General features: G+C 44.1%; 3 protein-coding genes across 3 annotated transcripts in view; 1 reads left to right on the top strand and 2 right to left on the bottom strand.

The window, feature by feature from the left end:
- Positions 1-853: 853 nt before the first annotated feature.
- LOC123506232 (larval cuticle protein III/IV-like) lies at positions 854-1750 on the top strand. Its single transcript, XM_045258158.1, has 3 exons — positions 854-906; positions 1033-1175; positions 1352-1750. Exons 1-3 carry the CDS (start codon positions 895-897, stop codon positions 1518-1520), a joined length of 324 nt encoding a protein of 107 aa, XP_045114093.1. The 5' UTR covers positions 854-894; the 3' UTR covers positions 1521-1750.
- Positions 1751-2350: 600 nt separating this feature from the next.
- LOC123506233 lies at positions 2351-5902 on the bottom strand. Its single transcript, XM_045258159.1, has 3 exons — positions 5773-5902; positions 5031-5158; positions 2351-2660 (listed from the first exon to the last, which is right to left on the bottom strand). The coding sequence occupies exons 1-3, from the start codon at positions 5782-5784 to the stop codon at positions 2492-2494; spliced, it is 309 nt and encodes a 102-aa protein (XP_045114094.1). The 5' UTR covers positions 5785-5902; the 3' UTR covers positions 2351-2491.
- Positions 5903-11995: 6093 nt separating this feature from the next.
- The window catches only part of LOC123506250, a 5987-nt gene continuing 2982 nt past the window's right edge, over positions 11996-15000 (bottom strand). The window contains exon 3 of the mRNA XM_045258187.1: positions 11996-12256. Coding sequence (XP_045114122.1) covers positions 12064-12256 — 193 coding nt within the window. The 3' untranslated portion in view covers positions 11996-12063. The remainder of the gene's footprint in view (positions 12257-15000) is intronic.

The following is a 15000-nucleotide window of genomic DNA, read 5'->3' as shown; positions in this document are numbered from 1 at the left end:
ACAACGACGACGACGGTACAACCCTGGTCCAGCGTCACACGACTCAGGTCACTGGGTCACGTGCTCCAGACTTCGCGACCTTTCCCAACAAGTCACAGTGACGGGCGGTCTAATCCGTTCCCAGCACAGCGGCGGCCTCGAGGGGCGGCAGGGCGGCCCAACGGGGCTGTCTGAGGGGCGTGATGGAACTTGTAGCGGCGGACTGTTGTGACGGGCACGCCCACTGAGCGATGAGAGGCCGAGGCTGCGCGGTGAAGGTTGTTGCCGGGTCAGTGTGAGGACCCTCGTTCCAGTTTCCCCAATTCCTGAGTGTTATTCTCGGTACTTTTTATTGTGCCTGGCATCTCTCATTTTTGGTTACCCTTGACCAGTGCCCCTCTTTGATGAGGAAAAATAACAAGGCACATACACACACTACTCCCCAAGGTGTGTGTGTGTGTGTGTGTGTGTGTGTGTGTGTGTGTGTGTGTGTGTGTGTGTGTGTTTGGCGTTGATGCAGTAGAAGTCTGAAGGCTTATCACATGATACCAAATCCAGCCGCCTCTGTGTCAGCTATATCAGTCTGTCTGAATGAGGAAGTGCCGGGAAGAAGAAAGACGAAGAGTGTGATGCGCGTCCTTCACCCGTCACCCGCAACATGAGGCGTCCGTGTTATTGTTTGGTTGGTGTTGTTGTTTCTAAGATGATCAAGACTCGGATACACTTTCCCATGACCTCATAACGCACGTGACCTTTTTCCCCGTGTCACCGCCGCTAGCTTAGCGACATGGCGGTGTTGTCCATGGTGTACCCAGCCACGGCTCAATATAAGGAGGGTCGCCGCGTCTTGCACCACACACCACACTCTCCCTCCATCACCAGCATCATCTTCCCTCGTCCTCCTCCTGCTGCGTCATGAAGTGTGTTGTGAGTGCCTCAGAGAGAAGAGAGAGAGACCAGCCCCTAAGGCTCAGGGGCTGCACACAGCACCAGGGGACACGGAAGAGTGTCATAGCAAGACACACTAACTGTCCCTTCCCTTCCCTCCTGCAGGTGGCGGCGTTAGTGGTAGTGGTGGTGGCGGCGGCGGCGACGCTGGGGGAGGCGCGCCCCGACACTGTGTTCAATTACGAGGGCGAGGACCACAAGCACTACCAGAAGGGCGACACCGGCAGGAAGGTGGAGGGCTACTACAGGAGAGAGAGAGAGAGAGAGAGAGAGAGAGAGAGAGAGAATCCTGTGGAGACACCCTATACAAGTGCTGGTGGCCTGATGGAGGTACTCAAGTTATACAGACATTAGTGCATCGTCCATTCTTTCCCCTAATATCAATTCCTTCCCTCCCTACACCCTGCCCCCTCGCTGCTAACAGCTGGATCTCGCCTGAGGGACAGGAGTTCTATGTGAAGTACGTGGCGGACGAATTGGGCTACCGCGTGTTAGAGTCCAACGCCCTGCCCGTCAGCTCCTGGGGCGCCACGCCGGACGGACACCAGGGCAACCTCGACGGTGATGTCCACGCCGCCGACGCCGCCCACTGACCTCCCCACACAGTCTCCCACACCTATTGACCTCCCCGTGTCCTCTGCTCGCCCACTAACCCTCCTGTGCCGCCCACCCACCCACTGACCGCCCGCACTGCCCTCCCATCCGCCCATCAGCGACCACTTGAGGCCTGGTGGACGCGGCTTCTCGCGCCCACAGAGGCCACACTGGTCCTGGCGGCTCTTCACGGTACACTGCGCTTCATGGAATAAACACTTAGCAGCACCATGCCTCTCTCTCTCCTCTCCCTCTCTCCTTCCCTTTGTCCTCACTCTCTATGCCTCTCACAGTGGTGCCATGAAGGTGTCTGAGGGAGCTTGCAACTATCGAATCTCATATCAGCTTTGATTTTAAACAAGAAGAGAAAAAACACAATCACCGTGTTTATGTTGCAAAGGCATATCTGTTGGAGTGTTGCGGTGTTGTTATCAGTTATCATTATTATCGCCACTCTTTCTATCATTGTTTTGATAATATGCATTGTGTTGTGTTTTGTGTGGTGTGCTGGTGAGCGCTAAGCCTTGTTGTGGCACTGTAACATATTGTAATGACACCAAGACATGCACACCAGGAAAGGAACACTACAGGAAATGGTCGATGCTGTAGAGATTTATATAGGAACTGGTGTGTGTGTGTGTGTGTGTGTGTGTGTGTGTGTGTGTGTGTGTGTGTGTGTGTGTGTGTGTGTGATGCGCAAACAAAAATTAAGATAGAGAGAAGGTGGAGGAAAATTAAAACAAAAGCAGAGAGAGAGAGAGAGAGAGAGAACGAGAACAAAAGCGAAAAAAAAAGGAAAGAAACCACTCAATAACACAAACAACCTTCATTCACTTCATTATTTAATAACACACTAGACACCAGTACTCTCACATGACACTCTTAACACTACAATAAATACATAAATACATCGTTAATCTACTCCTAAAAAGCCAGGAAGATGTAAAGATATCGCTAGAATCCCCATGTCTCACTTCCTCTCTTCTTCACCCTCCTCCTCCTCGCTGAAGGCTCCCTGGTTACCGTCAGCCTTCACGCCGTTGCCATCCTCGGGTACTGCATTGGACTCCACCACACGGTACCCAAGCTCGTCCGCCACATACTTCACATAGAACTCCTCGCCTTCTGGGGATGTCCAACTGGGGAGGAAAAGTGGATATTAGTGTGGGATGGGATGAGGAGCGGATGGTTAGGGTGGGAAGAGAGGGAGGATGTTTTATGTTTGATTGGGAAGGGAAAGTGTCTAGGTTAGTGTGTGTGTGTGTGAAGGGAAGGGAAGGGAGGAGGAATGAAGGCTTAGTAGGTTTGGTTGGGTAAGAGGAGGAATGTTTATGTTTGACTGGGAAGGGAAAAGTGTTTGGGTTAGTGTGTGAGAAGGGAAGGGAAGGGAGGAGGAATGAAGGCTTGGTAGGTTTGATGGGGTAGGAGGAGGAATGTTTATGTTTGACTGGGAAGGAAAAGTGTCTGGGTTAGGGTGAAAAGAGAAGGGAAGGATTGGGTTGAGGTTGAGTAGGAGGAATGAAGGCTTGGTTTGACAGGGAAGGAAAGAACCCCATGGCTGAGATAAGGTGGGAGAAGGTTGGGAAGCCTGGATTAGGATAGGAAGAGAATGTATGCTTGGTTTGACTGGGGAGGGAAAGTGGTTTGGTTAGAGTGGAAAGGGAGGGAATGGGTTGGGTTAGGGTGGTAGGAGGAATGGGGGTCTGGTTTGGTTAGGAAGGTTGGCTGGGTTAAGAGGAATGGTGGCTGAGTTTGGGAATGGAAGGGTTGGATTAGAATGGGGAGGAGAAAGTGGCTTGATTTGGTCAGGAAGAGAAGGTACTGGGTTAAGGTGGGGGAGGAGGAATGTATAGCTTGGTTGGAAGGGTAGGTTGGGTTACGATAGGAGAAATGTAGCTTGGTTTGGTTGGAACGAGAAGGGCTGGGTTATCTTCTTACCTGTTAAGCTTTCACTTGTTTAAAATCCTCTATATTCCGTAATTAGATAAGCTGAACAATGAATGCAAAATATAATGTAACTTGATTTAGTTTTCTTACCTGTTAAGCTTTCACCCGTTTAAATCTATATTCCGTAACAAAATAGATAAGATGAACAATGAATGTTAAGAAATAATCGCTTGATTGCCTTGTTATCTATATTTCCCTCGTATCGATTGTAAAATACACCTTTTTTTTCTCCCACCTGTTAAACTTTCACCTGTTTAAACTCCTTTGTATTCCGTAACTGAATAGACAAACTGGAATTAATACAAGAAACAGTCGCTTAATTGCTTTGCTAACTAATTATAAGGTGCTGTGGTGAAGGGCTGTACAGTGAGAGGGAGAGAGAGAAGAGAAAAAGAGAGTCAGGCATTGTATAGGTAAGAGGCAACAGGTGAAAAGTTTACCAGCACGATGACAAACAGAAACACGTGAACCGCTTGCGTGACCTTAACAGCGGTGAGGCGAGCAAAACAGACAACAAAACGCGACCGACGAGTGAGACTGAGGTGTTCTGGGCGTAATCAGAGACGAGGAATGTGTTGGGGGGATACAAGAGAGAGAGAGAGAGAAGGAGAAGTTTATGGATAGAGAAAGAAGACACGCTTGTAATTGCTATGACTGGGGAAGGAAAGACGTGAGTGTATTAAGGAAGGTTGATCAGCAGTGACGACCCATGAAGCCACCAAGGCAAGAAGAATTATCCCCACCAGTCACCAATATCATCAGCATTATCACAAATAGATAAGCCACACACAGCTCTGATTTAAACGTAAAATGTGACTTTTTTTAGTTACAAGTTAATCAGGCGGACCAAGAGACAGAGAGAAAAGTTAAAAGAGAAATATACTCAAGTTTCTTAATTAATTCCTTCCCGCCTCGAGAAAGAAGGGAGAATAAAGGGTTGTGATCCGCTTGGTTTTAATTTAATCGCGTTCCTGGGAGTGTTTTTCTTCTTCTTCTTCTTTTCTTTTTAATTTTCCGCTTTTTGAAATTCGCCAACTCATCGAAATGTGAAGAAAAGAAAAAAAAATAGAAAGTAGAAGAAAAAAATATTACTGAGTTTCCTCGTTATTGTATTTACTTTTATTATCACCGTTTTATTTCAACTCAAGAATTAGTACGACTCTTGTTCTTTTTTTCTGTGTGATAATGATAAAAAAAATCTTAATCGTCGTGTCTAATTTGCCTTTTGCCCGCGTCCTTCACAATTAACTAGGATTAATTAGCGCAATGTTTGTTTTTCTTGTTGCTTTGTTTCTCGCGGCTGGAAATGACGACACCTGGATTGAGAAGGGAGTTATTATGCATGTATTTCCGTCTCTCTCTCTCTCTCTCTCTCTCTCTCTCTCTCTCTCTCTCTCTCTCTCTCTCTCTCTCTCTCTCTCTCTCTCTCTCTCTCTCTCTCTCTCTCTCTCTCTCTCTCTCTCTCTCTCTCTCTCTCTCTCTCTCATTATTTATCCCTTCATCAATTCATTTACTACACCACCAACCTTTACACACACACACACACACACACACACACACACCTGTAGTAGCCCTCCACCGCCTCGCCAGCTTCTCCGTTCTGTTCATGTGACTGATCCTCCCCCTCGAAGTCAAACACAGGGTAACAGGTAGCCAGGCCAACCAGGGCGAGGGTCACGAGGAGGACAGCCTGGCAGGAAGAGGGATAGAGTCAGGGGTTAGAGAAAGGGAGAGAGGGAGAGGGAGAAGTAAAGAGTTCAGGGTATGGAAGAGAATCAGAGAGAGAGGCAGAGTATTTTATGAGAGATGCAGTGAGTGAGTGAAAGTAAGCGTGACACAGTGAGGGAGAGGAGAGTGAGAGACAGTGAGAGTGATAGTGAAAGGAGATGCAGAGTGTGAGACAGGGGAAATATGAAATAGAGTGATAGATAGACACAGACAAGATTTGCATATCAGGAAGATGAGAGAGAGAGAGAGAGAGAGAGAGAGAGAGAGAGAGCAAAAAGGATATCAGAATGAGGAAGAGATAGAAACGAGAGAAACGAAAAGAAAATACCGGAAAGAGAGGGAGGGAAAGAAAGAGGTGAATTAAGAAGAAGAAAGAATAGAGAAAGATAAGGAAGGGAGAGATAGAAGAGGAAGAAAGGAAGAGATAAGCAATATTTCCACTACCAAACTCAAAAACACCTTAAAAATCATACAATATTTAAACACCAAACAAATTCACCACTAATTAAACAAACACCACCAGGTAGATGGGAACAACAACAGGTGAGAACTAATTAGAACACTAGCAGAACTTACGCTGAACTTCATCTTGTAGTAGTAGTGGTGGTGGTAGTAGTAGTGGTAGTAGCGGTGGTGATGACTTAACTGACAAATGTTGGTGGTGACTGCTCTTATATACTGTCCAAATGTCCCCACCACCACCACCACCACCACCACCACCACCGCCGCACAGTAGGAGGTCAAGGAGGTACTGGAAGAAGTTAAGGTTCTAATGTGAACTTTTCGTGGGTGGTTGGGCGCCTTTGAGCGGGAAGGGCGGACGTGAGAGGTGAGACGCCCTTGGAAAAACTCACCATAGAGGCCATCTGTTGCCTTGATAGGGGTAAAAAAGTGCCTTATTGACGAGTATGGTGAGGTTTATTTACTCTGTTTCTGAGACTAAAATACAACTTGAGATTCTAAGTAACTCCATTCAAATTTCAACTCTCATTCATGTTTATTTTTGTGTTCGTCAGAGATGCAATGAATGAGTGAGCGGTGAGAGTGGAAGAGAGGAAGAGTGACACAGTGATAGGGGAGAGGGACAGTGTGAAAGACAGTTAGAATGGTAGAGATGTAGAGTGTAAGAGAGAGAGAGAGAGATTTTTTTAGTTCCCAATAGTAAAGTTTAACCTGGTGTTCTTTATAACTTCAGATTTAATCCTTTTTGATATTTAACTTCAGATTCAGTATAACCTGATTCAAATTTAACTCAAGATTGTTAAGATAAGATGTATTTGAATTCCCAGTAGTGAAAATTAACATAAGATTCAGTGTAACATAATTCAGATCTTAGAGTTTCCCATTTTTTCACGTTTTCATTAATAGTCGTTAGTATACATAGTCTAACAAATTTGATTAAGTGTAATTAGTTTAGCACGCTGGAACTTAAGTAAAAAAAAAAAAGTTTAGCTCGCTGGAACATAAGAAAAAGTTTAGCACGCTGGAACTTAAGTAAAAAAAAAGTTTAGCACGCTGGAACTTAAGTAAAAAAAGTTTAGCACGCTGGAACTTAAGTAAAAAAAAAGTTTAGCACGCTGGAACTTAAGTAAAAAAAAAAGTTTAGCACGCTGGAACTTAAGTAAAAAAAAAGTTTAGCACGCTGGAACTTAAGTAAAAAAAGTTTAGCACGCTGGAACTTAAGTAAAAAAAAAAGTTTAGCACGCTGGAACTTAAGTATAAAAAAGTTTAGCACGCTGGAACTTAAGTAAAAAAAAAAAGTTTAGCACGCTGGAACTTAAGTATAAAAAAAAAGTTTAGCACGCTGGAACTTAACTAAAAAAAAAGTTTAGCACGCTGGAACTTAAGTAAAAAAAAAGTTTAGCACGCTGGAACTTAAGTAAAAAAAGTTTAGCACGCTGGAACTTAAGTAAAAAAAAAGTTTAGCACGCTGGAACTTAAGTAAAAAAAAGTTTAGCACGCTGGAACTTAAGTAAAAAAAAAAAAAAGTTTAGCTCGCTGGAACATAAAAAAAAAAAAGTTTAGCACGCTGGAACTTAAGTAAAAAAAAAAGTTTAGCACGCTGGAACTTAAGTAAAAAAAAAATTAAAGTTTAGCACGCTGGAACTTAAGTAAAAAAAAAAAAAGTTTAGCACGCTGGAACTTAAGTAAAACGACTACTATTCACACTCACACTTCCCTCTTCACTATCATCAAGGAAAAATCTAACAAATTTGATTAGTTAAGAGTCGTCAGCTTAGCACGGAAGAACATAAGGAAAACTGTCTCTATTCACACTCACCATACAGCTCTCCTCTTCACTATCATCACCATCATCACAGGGACCCATTAGGCCTACACGTGGCAGTCTATAGGAAACACGCCTGCCTACTTTCCCGCCCACATTCAGTCTACTCCAAAGTTACCTATTGATTCGTTACTAACCTGATTACTGAGAATATTTTACGTTTCCAGCATTTTTACTTATTTTGGACTTATTCTCAACTATGTAGGTATCCAACTTCATATTCGTGACTGTGTGTTTAAGAACTGGTTGTTATAGATGTACAGGTGTGCTAGTAATATTGGTGGCAGTCGTGGTTGTAGTAGTAGCAACAGTAGATCGAGGAGGAAGTGGAGGAAGAATAGAAGTACGTAAAAAGTTCTTGTTTCTATTACTGCTACTGCTACTGCTACTGCTACTACTACTACTACTACTACTACTACTACTACTACTACTACTACTACTACTACTACTACTACTACTACTACTACTACTACTACTACTACTACTACTACTACTACTACTACTACCACAGCAACAACTTTTTTTGAGATGTGTGTGTGTGTGTGTGTGTGTGTGTGTGTGTGTGTGTGTGTGTGTGTGTGTGTGTGTGTGTGTGTGAGCGCGCGTGCAATGGTCAGTGCATGGCTAGTTGGTCGCCTCACGTACTATTGTTTATTGTTTACATTGATCAGCTGATCGGTGGTGTATTAGAGAGAGAGAGAGAGAGAGAGAGTTTATGAAGATTTTTTCTGCATTCTTTTGTTTTTTCTTTTCTTTTTTTCTGTGTATGTTTTCGTCCTTCACGGTGATGACTTTGTAGGGGAGCACTGACGGAGGCCGTGACGGGGAAAGATCACGGACGTAGAGAGAGAGAGAGAGAGAGAGAGAGAGAGTATAATAGATTTCATCTTCCATCAGTTTTCTTTTTGATTTTTGTTTTTTCTTTCTTTTTTCTTCTTCTTCGTCTTCTTCTTCTTCTTCTTCTTCTTCTTCTTCTTCTTCTTCTTCTTCTTCTTTTCTTTTTTTGGTTTATTTTTCGTCTTCTTTTTACTATTGTTATTATTATTATTAATATTAGTAGTAGTAGTATTAGAAGTTGTAGTAGTAGTAGTAGTAGTAGTAGTAGTAGTAGTAGTAGTAGTAGTATCTTCTCTCCTTATGCTCTTCCTCCACTAAAGCCTTCACCTAAATCTTTTCTTTATACTTTTACACTTTTTATCTCCCTCCTCCTCCTCCTCCTCCTCCTCCTCCTCCTCCTCCTCCTCCTCCTCCTCCTCTTTCTTTGTGTTTCCTCTTCTTTTTCCTCCTCGTCGTTGGAATGCAGACATTTAAGGATAATATATTTCATAACTTACATATTTCGTATGATTTAATTTCATAACAGATGACTATTTCAAGGACAATGAGGAGGAGGAGGAGGAGGAGGAGGAAGAGCAGAAGGAGGATTAAGAAGAAGAAGAGAAGAAGAAAGGAGAGAGGAAAAGGATAAACTGCAAAGATATATAGAAAAGGGAATTTCTCTCTCTCTCTCTCTCTCTCTCTCTCTCTCTCTCTCTCTCTCTCTCTCTCTCTCTCTCTCTCTCTCTCTCTCTCTCTCTCTCTCTGCCCAATTTATATTATTACACTTGAAAACCAGTAAAATGTCACCTTTTTTGTTACTAATGACTGTATTCACCCTTGCAAAACACACACACACACACACACACACACACACACACACACACACACACACACACACACACACACACACACACACACACACACACACACACACACACACACACACACACACACACACACACACACACACAGCGTATTGTCATTAACTTCTTCCCTTTGTTTTTCTGTTTTGTTTTTGTTGTTTTTTTCATTCCATTAGCGAGGAAAGAGAAGCAGGAACCGAGATATAACTTGGTCGCTAATTAGCAAAACCTGCCTTGGTGGTGTTGACGGAAGTTCGAGTTAATTGAGTGAGTCAGAGGGATCATGAGTCAGTCGTTGGTGCCGCTACCAGGGCGTGACGGGGGCGTGGGTATTTGGGGTGCGTGGGCAGGGGAGGTGTGCTGTGGTGGTGTCATTCACAGACTTTAATTATGCTGCTAATTGTCTGTTTCTCATTTACTTTTATTGTATTTATTTTTCTTTCTTTCTTCTTTTTTTTTTATGTAGGGTTGTCACCGGCCAAGGGCAATGAAATTAGAAGAAAAATATAGGTCCATTGAGGTGCCAGTCCCCAAACAGAATCAGGAACCATTATGAAAAACTGTCTTGAAATGGACCTTTTGAAAGAGTTCGTGTCACTGTAAGGAGGAAATGCAGAAGCAGGAAGGGAGCTGTAGAGTTTACCAGAAGAGAAATGAGTGATTGAGAATGCTTGTTAACTCTTGCTAAGTGGATAGAATATGTGGGAGATGGGAATGTTTTGTGCAGCGAGGCCACGAGAGAGGTTGGAGGTATGCAGATAGAAAGATTAGAAAAAAAAAAATAAATAAAAAGCAGTTAGCGTGAAAATAGTGGTAGAAGATACAACATTACGGCGATGAGAGAGAGAGAGAGAGAGAGAGAGAGAGAGAGAGAGAGAGAGAGAGAGAGAGAGAGAGAGAGATAGGCTAAGACCGTCAGTTAGAAGAGAAAATATAACACTGGAGGGAATAAGTGATAGTTTTTTGTCTTAGGATCCTCATGAATATTGCAAAATGTTAGGTTTATGTCTAGAAAATAAAGACTTGCGAGGTTTGTGTGAAAGCTCTCAGCTCTTCTAACAGTTCTGGTCAATCTTAAATTCGATTTTCAAATTCAGAAAAAAAATAGGAAGCTTATAATGGTTCTTCCCTCATAGGAGCCTCACGAATCAAGCATGTTAGGTTAATAATATTAAGAAGACAGGCCACTGGAAAACACGAATAATGGGTCGTGACTCATGGAATCTTGACAAATCTTACTAAACATTCGGTTCAAATCAAGAAAACGAAGCATTGGTAACCATAAGAAGGCTGGCTTAGTGACGAGGGTGTGGCTGGCCTTACGCGGACCACCAGACGTGTCGCCGACTACCATTCGCCTCAACTCCGTGGAGGTGCGGCTGCTGTTGGCCATGAAAGCGGCGAAGTCACGGCGTCGGCGGCAACAGGAGGGCGCGGAGATGCATAGTGATTCGGTGGACTGGTGGCGAGGGACCCCGGGGCGCGGCGGCAAGATAGTGGTGCACCCGTGGGAGTACTGTCGGGAGAAATTCAAGCCATACCCATACCCGAGCCCCGTGCACCTGTCCGCCTTGCACTGGTTCTGGCCGCGCCACCTCACCACCGCCAGGACCCCTACTAGGCTCCTCCGCCGGAAGGTGGTCTCGCGCTGTGCCTTCGAAGTGTACTTGACGTTGCAGGTGCTCCTACTGATAATGCTTCTCTGTATCCTCATGCGCTGATCTGGTGACTGCTCGTCCCCTCACACACACGATCCGCCACCCGCCTTTCCGTCTCCCTCATGTATTACTTATGTATGGCTTTGTGTTTTTATTCATAGCGGGTCTTATATACATGTAGATCGTCTCTTGCCTTTCCGCCTTGTCATATATATATATATATATATATATATATATATATATATATATATATATATATATATATATATATATATATATATATATATATATATATATATATATATATATATATATATATGCAAGAGGGAAACCAGCCAAAGGCAACAAAATATTAAAAAAAGGCCCACTTGAAATGCTGGTTCCCTTAAAGAAGAGTAAAGAATTAACCTAAATTAAGCAACAAATGTCTTGAAACCTCCCTCTTAAAAGAAGTCAAATCGTAGGAAGACGGAAATACAGAAGCAGGTAGGGAGTTCCAGAGTTTACCAGAGAAAGGTATGAATGATTGAGAGTACTGGTTAACTCTTGCGTTAGAGAGTTGGGCAGAATAGGGGTGAGAGGAAGAAGAAAACCTTGTGCAGCGGGGCGCAGGACGGGAGGTATGCAGTTTGCAAGATCAGTAGTATTGTTACTCATGTATGGATGGTTGTGGTGTTTTTGTTTTTTACTTCAGTTCCTCTTGGTATTACTGGGTTGTAGTGTTGTAGTGACTCGTCTTAGAGTTGGGAACCGTTGCTCCTTGGTGTTTTATCTCCTGTCTATTTGTGGCTGTGTGTGTTTTGTTCTGTTGCTTGAAATGATCCTCAGTGGTGCATTGTGGAGTGATGGGTTGTTTGTGTGTGTGTGAGAGAGAGAGAGAGAGAGAGAGAGTTTTAGTTTTAGTTCTTCATTATGTTACTTTGGTGTGTGTGTGTGTGTGTGTGTGTGTGTGTGTGTGTGTGTGTGTGTGTGTGTGTGTGTGTGTGCGCGCGTGCGTACGTACATAAGTGTGCGTGAGTGATTGTGTGCGTTATGTAAGCTTCACAAAAAGGTCTAAAAGCACTTGCAGTGCTCGTACGGCCACATCAACAACAACAACAACAGCAATAACAACAACAACAACAACAACAACAACAACAACAACATCAACAGTGAACCACTAAGTACTCGCATTGCACTCTTTATTAAAACACTCACATCCCTCATCCCTGACCCCCAACCATCCCTCCCCACACCACCATCAGGGGCCGCCCGTATCTTCGTCAGGCAGGTCTCCGGGAACGTGGGCGTGGCCGTGGAGGGGCGCGCGTTGCCTGCCGTCCGCTAGCGTCCCTGCAGCGTTGACGGGCACGGCGTTTGACTCAGTGACACGATATCCCTCGAGATCAGCGATGTAGCGCACGAGGAAGTGGTAGCCCTCTGGGGATGTCCACCTGGGGGAGAGGAGATTAAGGAGGTGCAAAAGAAGGAGGAGGAGGAGGACGAGGGAGACGAAGATAGGAACACACACACACACACACACACACTAAAATATTCCATCGTTTCCTCTATACACAGCGCCGCCCATGAAGGAAGATGCTGCGCTAACTCAGTATCGGTCAGCGCCTCCAAAGCTCAGTTCCTTCATCCACCAACTCGAAACAACTTCCTGTCTTTTCCTGTACTTCATCCTTGCTGTGGTGAACCTTTTCAACGGGGAGTTTTCAAGACACTCCAAATTTTTAGTATTGATTCTGGTTCTGTTTAAGAATCTCAGTGTGTGTGTGTGTGTGTGTGTGTGTGTGTGTGTGTGTGTGTGTGTGTGTGTGTGTGTTTCCTAACTATTGTTTGTCTTTAACCAGTTCAGTACCAGGACGCATTTTTATCATGAGTTTGTTTACGATGAGACGGTTTTATTGACATTAGGAAAGGTCTATGGAGGTCAGAAGATTAATAACAACAGTCTTCACTATTTTAATCCCCCATATAAGTATCTGAGCCTGTATAGAATTACCAAATAGAAACCAGAATGAATATGAAAAATGCGTCATGGTAGTGAATGGGCTTACCTGCGCCACTCCTATGTAAGAAATAAATGAATGAATAAGCAGGTTAATTAACAGACAGTAATTTCGTAGCGTCCGGAGTGTCCAGCTGAGTTGAAATAGAGACTGATATGAAACTGTAGCAGAATCAGCAAGCATTGTGAACATCTGTCATTTGCCATCACTCAGTTGACCTTTGCCCCGTTAAAGGAATATACACACACTTGCCCCGCCCGTCTGTTCTTGTCATCTTTGCCCGCCCTTGCTTTCACTATCAAGGAGGAAGAGGAAGAGAAAGAGTAGGAGGAGGAGGAGGAGGAGGAGGAGGAGGAGGAGGAGGAGGAGGAGGAGGAGGAGGAGGAGGAGGAGGAGGAGGAGGAGGAAGAAGAAGAAGAAGAAGAAGAAGAAGAAGAAGAAGAAGAAGAAGAAGAAGAAGAAGAAGAAGAAGAAGAAGAAGAAGAAGAAGAAGGAGGAGGAGGAGAAGCTGGAAGGAGTTAGTAAAGGCTATCTTGCCATTTGTTACCGGTAAGTTTAAGGTGTTAATGGAACGCCACTATCAGACATCACAATGCATATAGCACTTTTTTGACTCCCTCCAGCTGCCTCCTCCTCACCCTCCTCCGCCTACTCCTTTGTTCCCCCTTACACTTCCTCCTCCTCCTTCACCTTCTCCTCTCCCCATCCCCTCCCTCTACCTCGCCCGGACACACCTTGATAGTGAAAGTAAAGTCGAGCAAGCATGACAAGAACGAGAAAACGCCCCCCCCTCCACCTTCCGCCCCCCGTGGGAAAGGTCAGGGGAGTGTGTGTAGAGGTGTGGTGGTGGTGGTGGTGGTGATGATAGATAGATACATAGACAGATAGATAGATAAATAAAAAGTAGATGAAAGATAGATAGATACTTTGATAAATAGATAGATAGATAGATAGAATGAGAGAGAGAGAGAGAGAGAGAGAGAGAGAGAGAGAGAGAGAGAGAGAGAGAGAGAGAGAGCGAGCACCCACTAAATCCATACAAGGTCATGTCTTATAGCGTGACCCTTTGAACCACTAACCGTGAGTGGGTCAGGTGTGTGTGTGTGTGTGTGTGTGTGTGTGTGTGTGTGTGTGTGTGTGTGTGTGTGTGTGCGCGCGTGACCCAAACCGACCTTGATCGCTGGCAAAGGTCAAGCAGAAAAGGTTACAGGCATGTCATTGTCCGCCAGCAGGTCACGCAGAGAGAGAGAGAGAGAGAGGTGGGGATTGGGTGAGAGGGAATAGATATGAGAGAGATGGAAAAAAATAAGCTCTCTCTCTCTCTCTCTCTCTCTCTCTCTCTCTCTCTCTCTCTCTCTCTCTCTCTCTCTCTCTCTCTCTCTCTCTCTCTCTCTATTGTTTCCATAGGGGTGGAGTGGGTGGGGTGAGAGGTGACAGGTGAGGGTGGCAGGTAAGGGTAATGGGTCAAGTAAGGTGTGGAGGTCATACAGGTGTTTGGTGGGGCGTGAATTTGGAGCAGGAATAGTGGTGGTGGTGGTGGTGGTAGTGGTAGTAGTAGTAGTAGTAGTAGTAGTAGTAGTAGTAGTAATAGAAGGAGGAGGAGGAGGAGGAGGAGGAGGAGGAGGAGTTGTAGTTCTAGTAGTAGTAGTAATAGTAGTAGTAGTGGTGGTGGTGGTTGTAAAAGTAGTAGTAGTAGTAGCAGTAGTGGTGGTAGGTAGTAAAAATAGTAGCAGTAGTAGTAGTAGTAGCGGTGAAAATAGACTAGAAGGGACAGACAGACAAAGAAAAAAAAAAAAAGGGCGAGCAGATTGACAGACAGACAGACAGACGAAAGAAAGGTAAATACTGAAAAGCATAGATAAGGGAAAATATTAAAAAAAAAAAAAAGACACTTCCTCTTCCTCCCTGACGGAAAATCGAACCACCGCCTGTTATATCTAAAGGAATCAAATGTTAAAAGGAAAAACTCGTAAAAAAAAGACATGTAAATTTAGATCCAGGTGTTCGCATCTGAAAATGAACTCGTAAAAAGAAAAATAAGACATGTAAATTTAGTTCCAGGTTTACGTTTCTCGAAATTATCTTCGCTACATATTATTCAACCTGCATCTCCCAAAGTTACTAATCAATTATAATTACGTTGGTGTTTCCTGGAGAGAGAAACTAGTAAGGCAAAG

Source organism: Portunus trituberculatus, chromosome 19, assembly GCF_017591435.1.
Source record: "Portunus trituberculatus isolate SZX2019 chromosome 19, ASM1759143v1, whole genome shotgun sequence".
In the NCBI taxonomy this organism is placed as follows: domain Eukaryota; kingdom Metazoa; phylum Arthropoda; class Malacostraca; order Decapoda; family Portunidae; genus Portunus; species Portunus trituberculatus.
Note: the sequence above shows the minus strand (reverse complement) of the source record. Positions and strands in the feature narration are given on the sequence as shown.

Bases quoted from the DNA above. Each gene is read 5' to 3' on its own strand.
- LOC123506232 (XM_045258158.1), top strand. The intron at 1,176-1,351 runs GAGAGAGAGAGA...CGCTGCTAACAG, and splicing joins AAGGTGGAGGGCTACTACAG to CTGGATCTCGCCTGAGGGAC.
- LOC123506233 (XM_045258159.1), bottom strand. The intron at 2,661-5,030 runs GTGTGTGTGTGT...TTTCCTCCCCAG, and splicing joins GCGGTGGAGGGCTACTACAG to TTGGACATCCCCAGAAGGCG.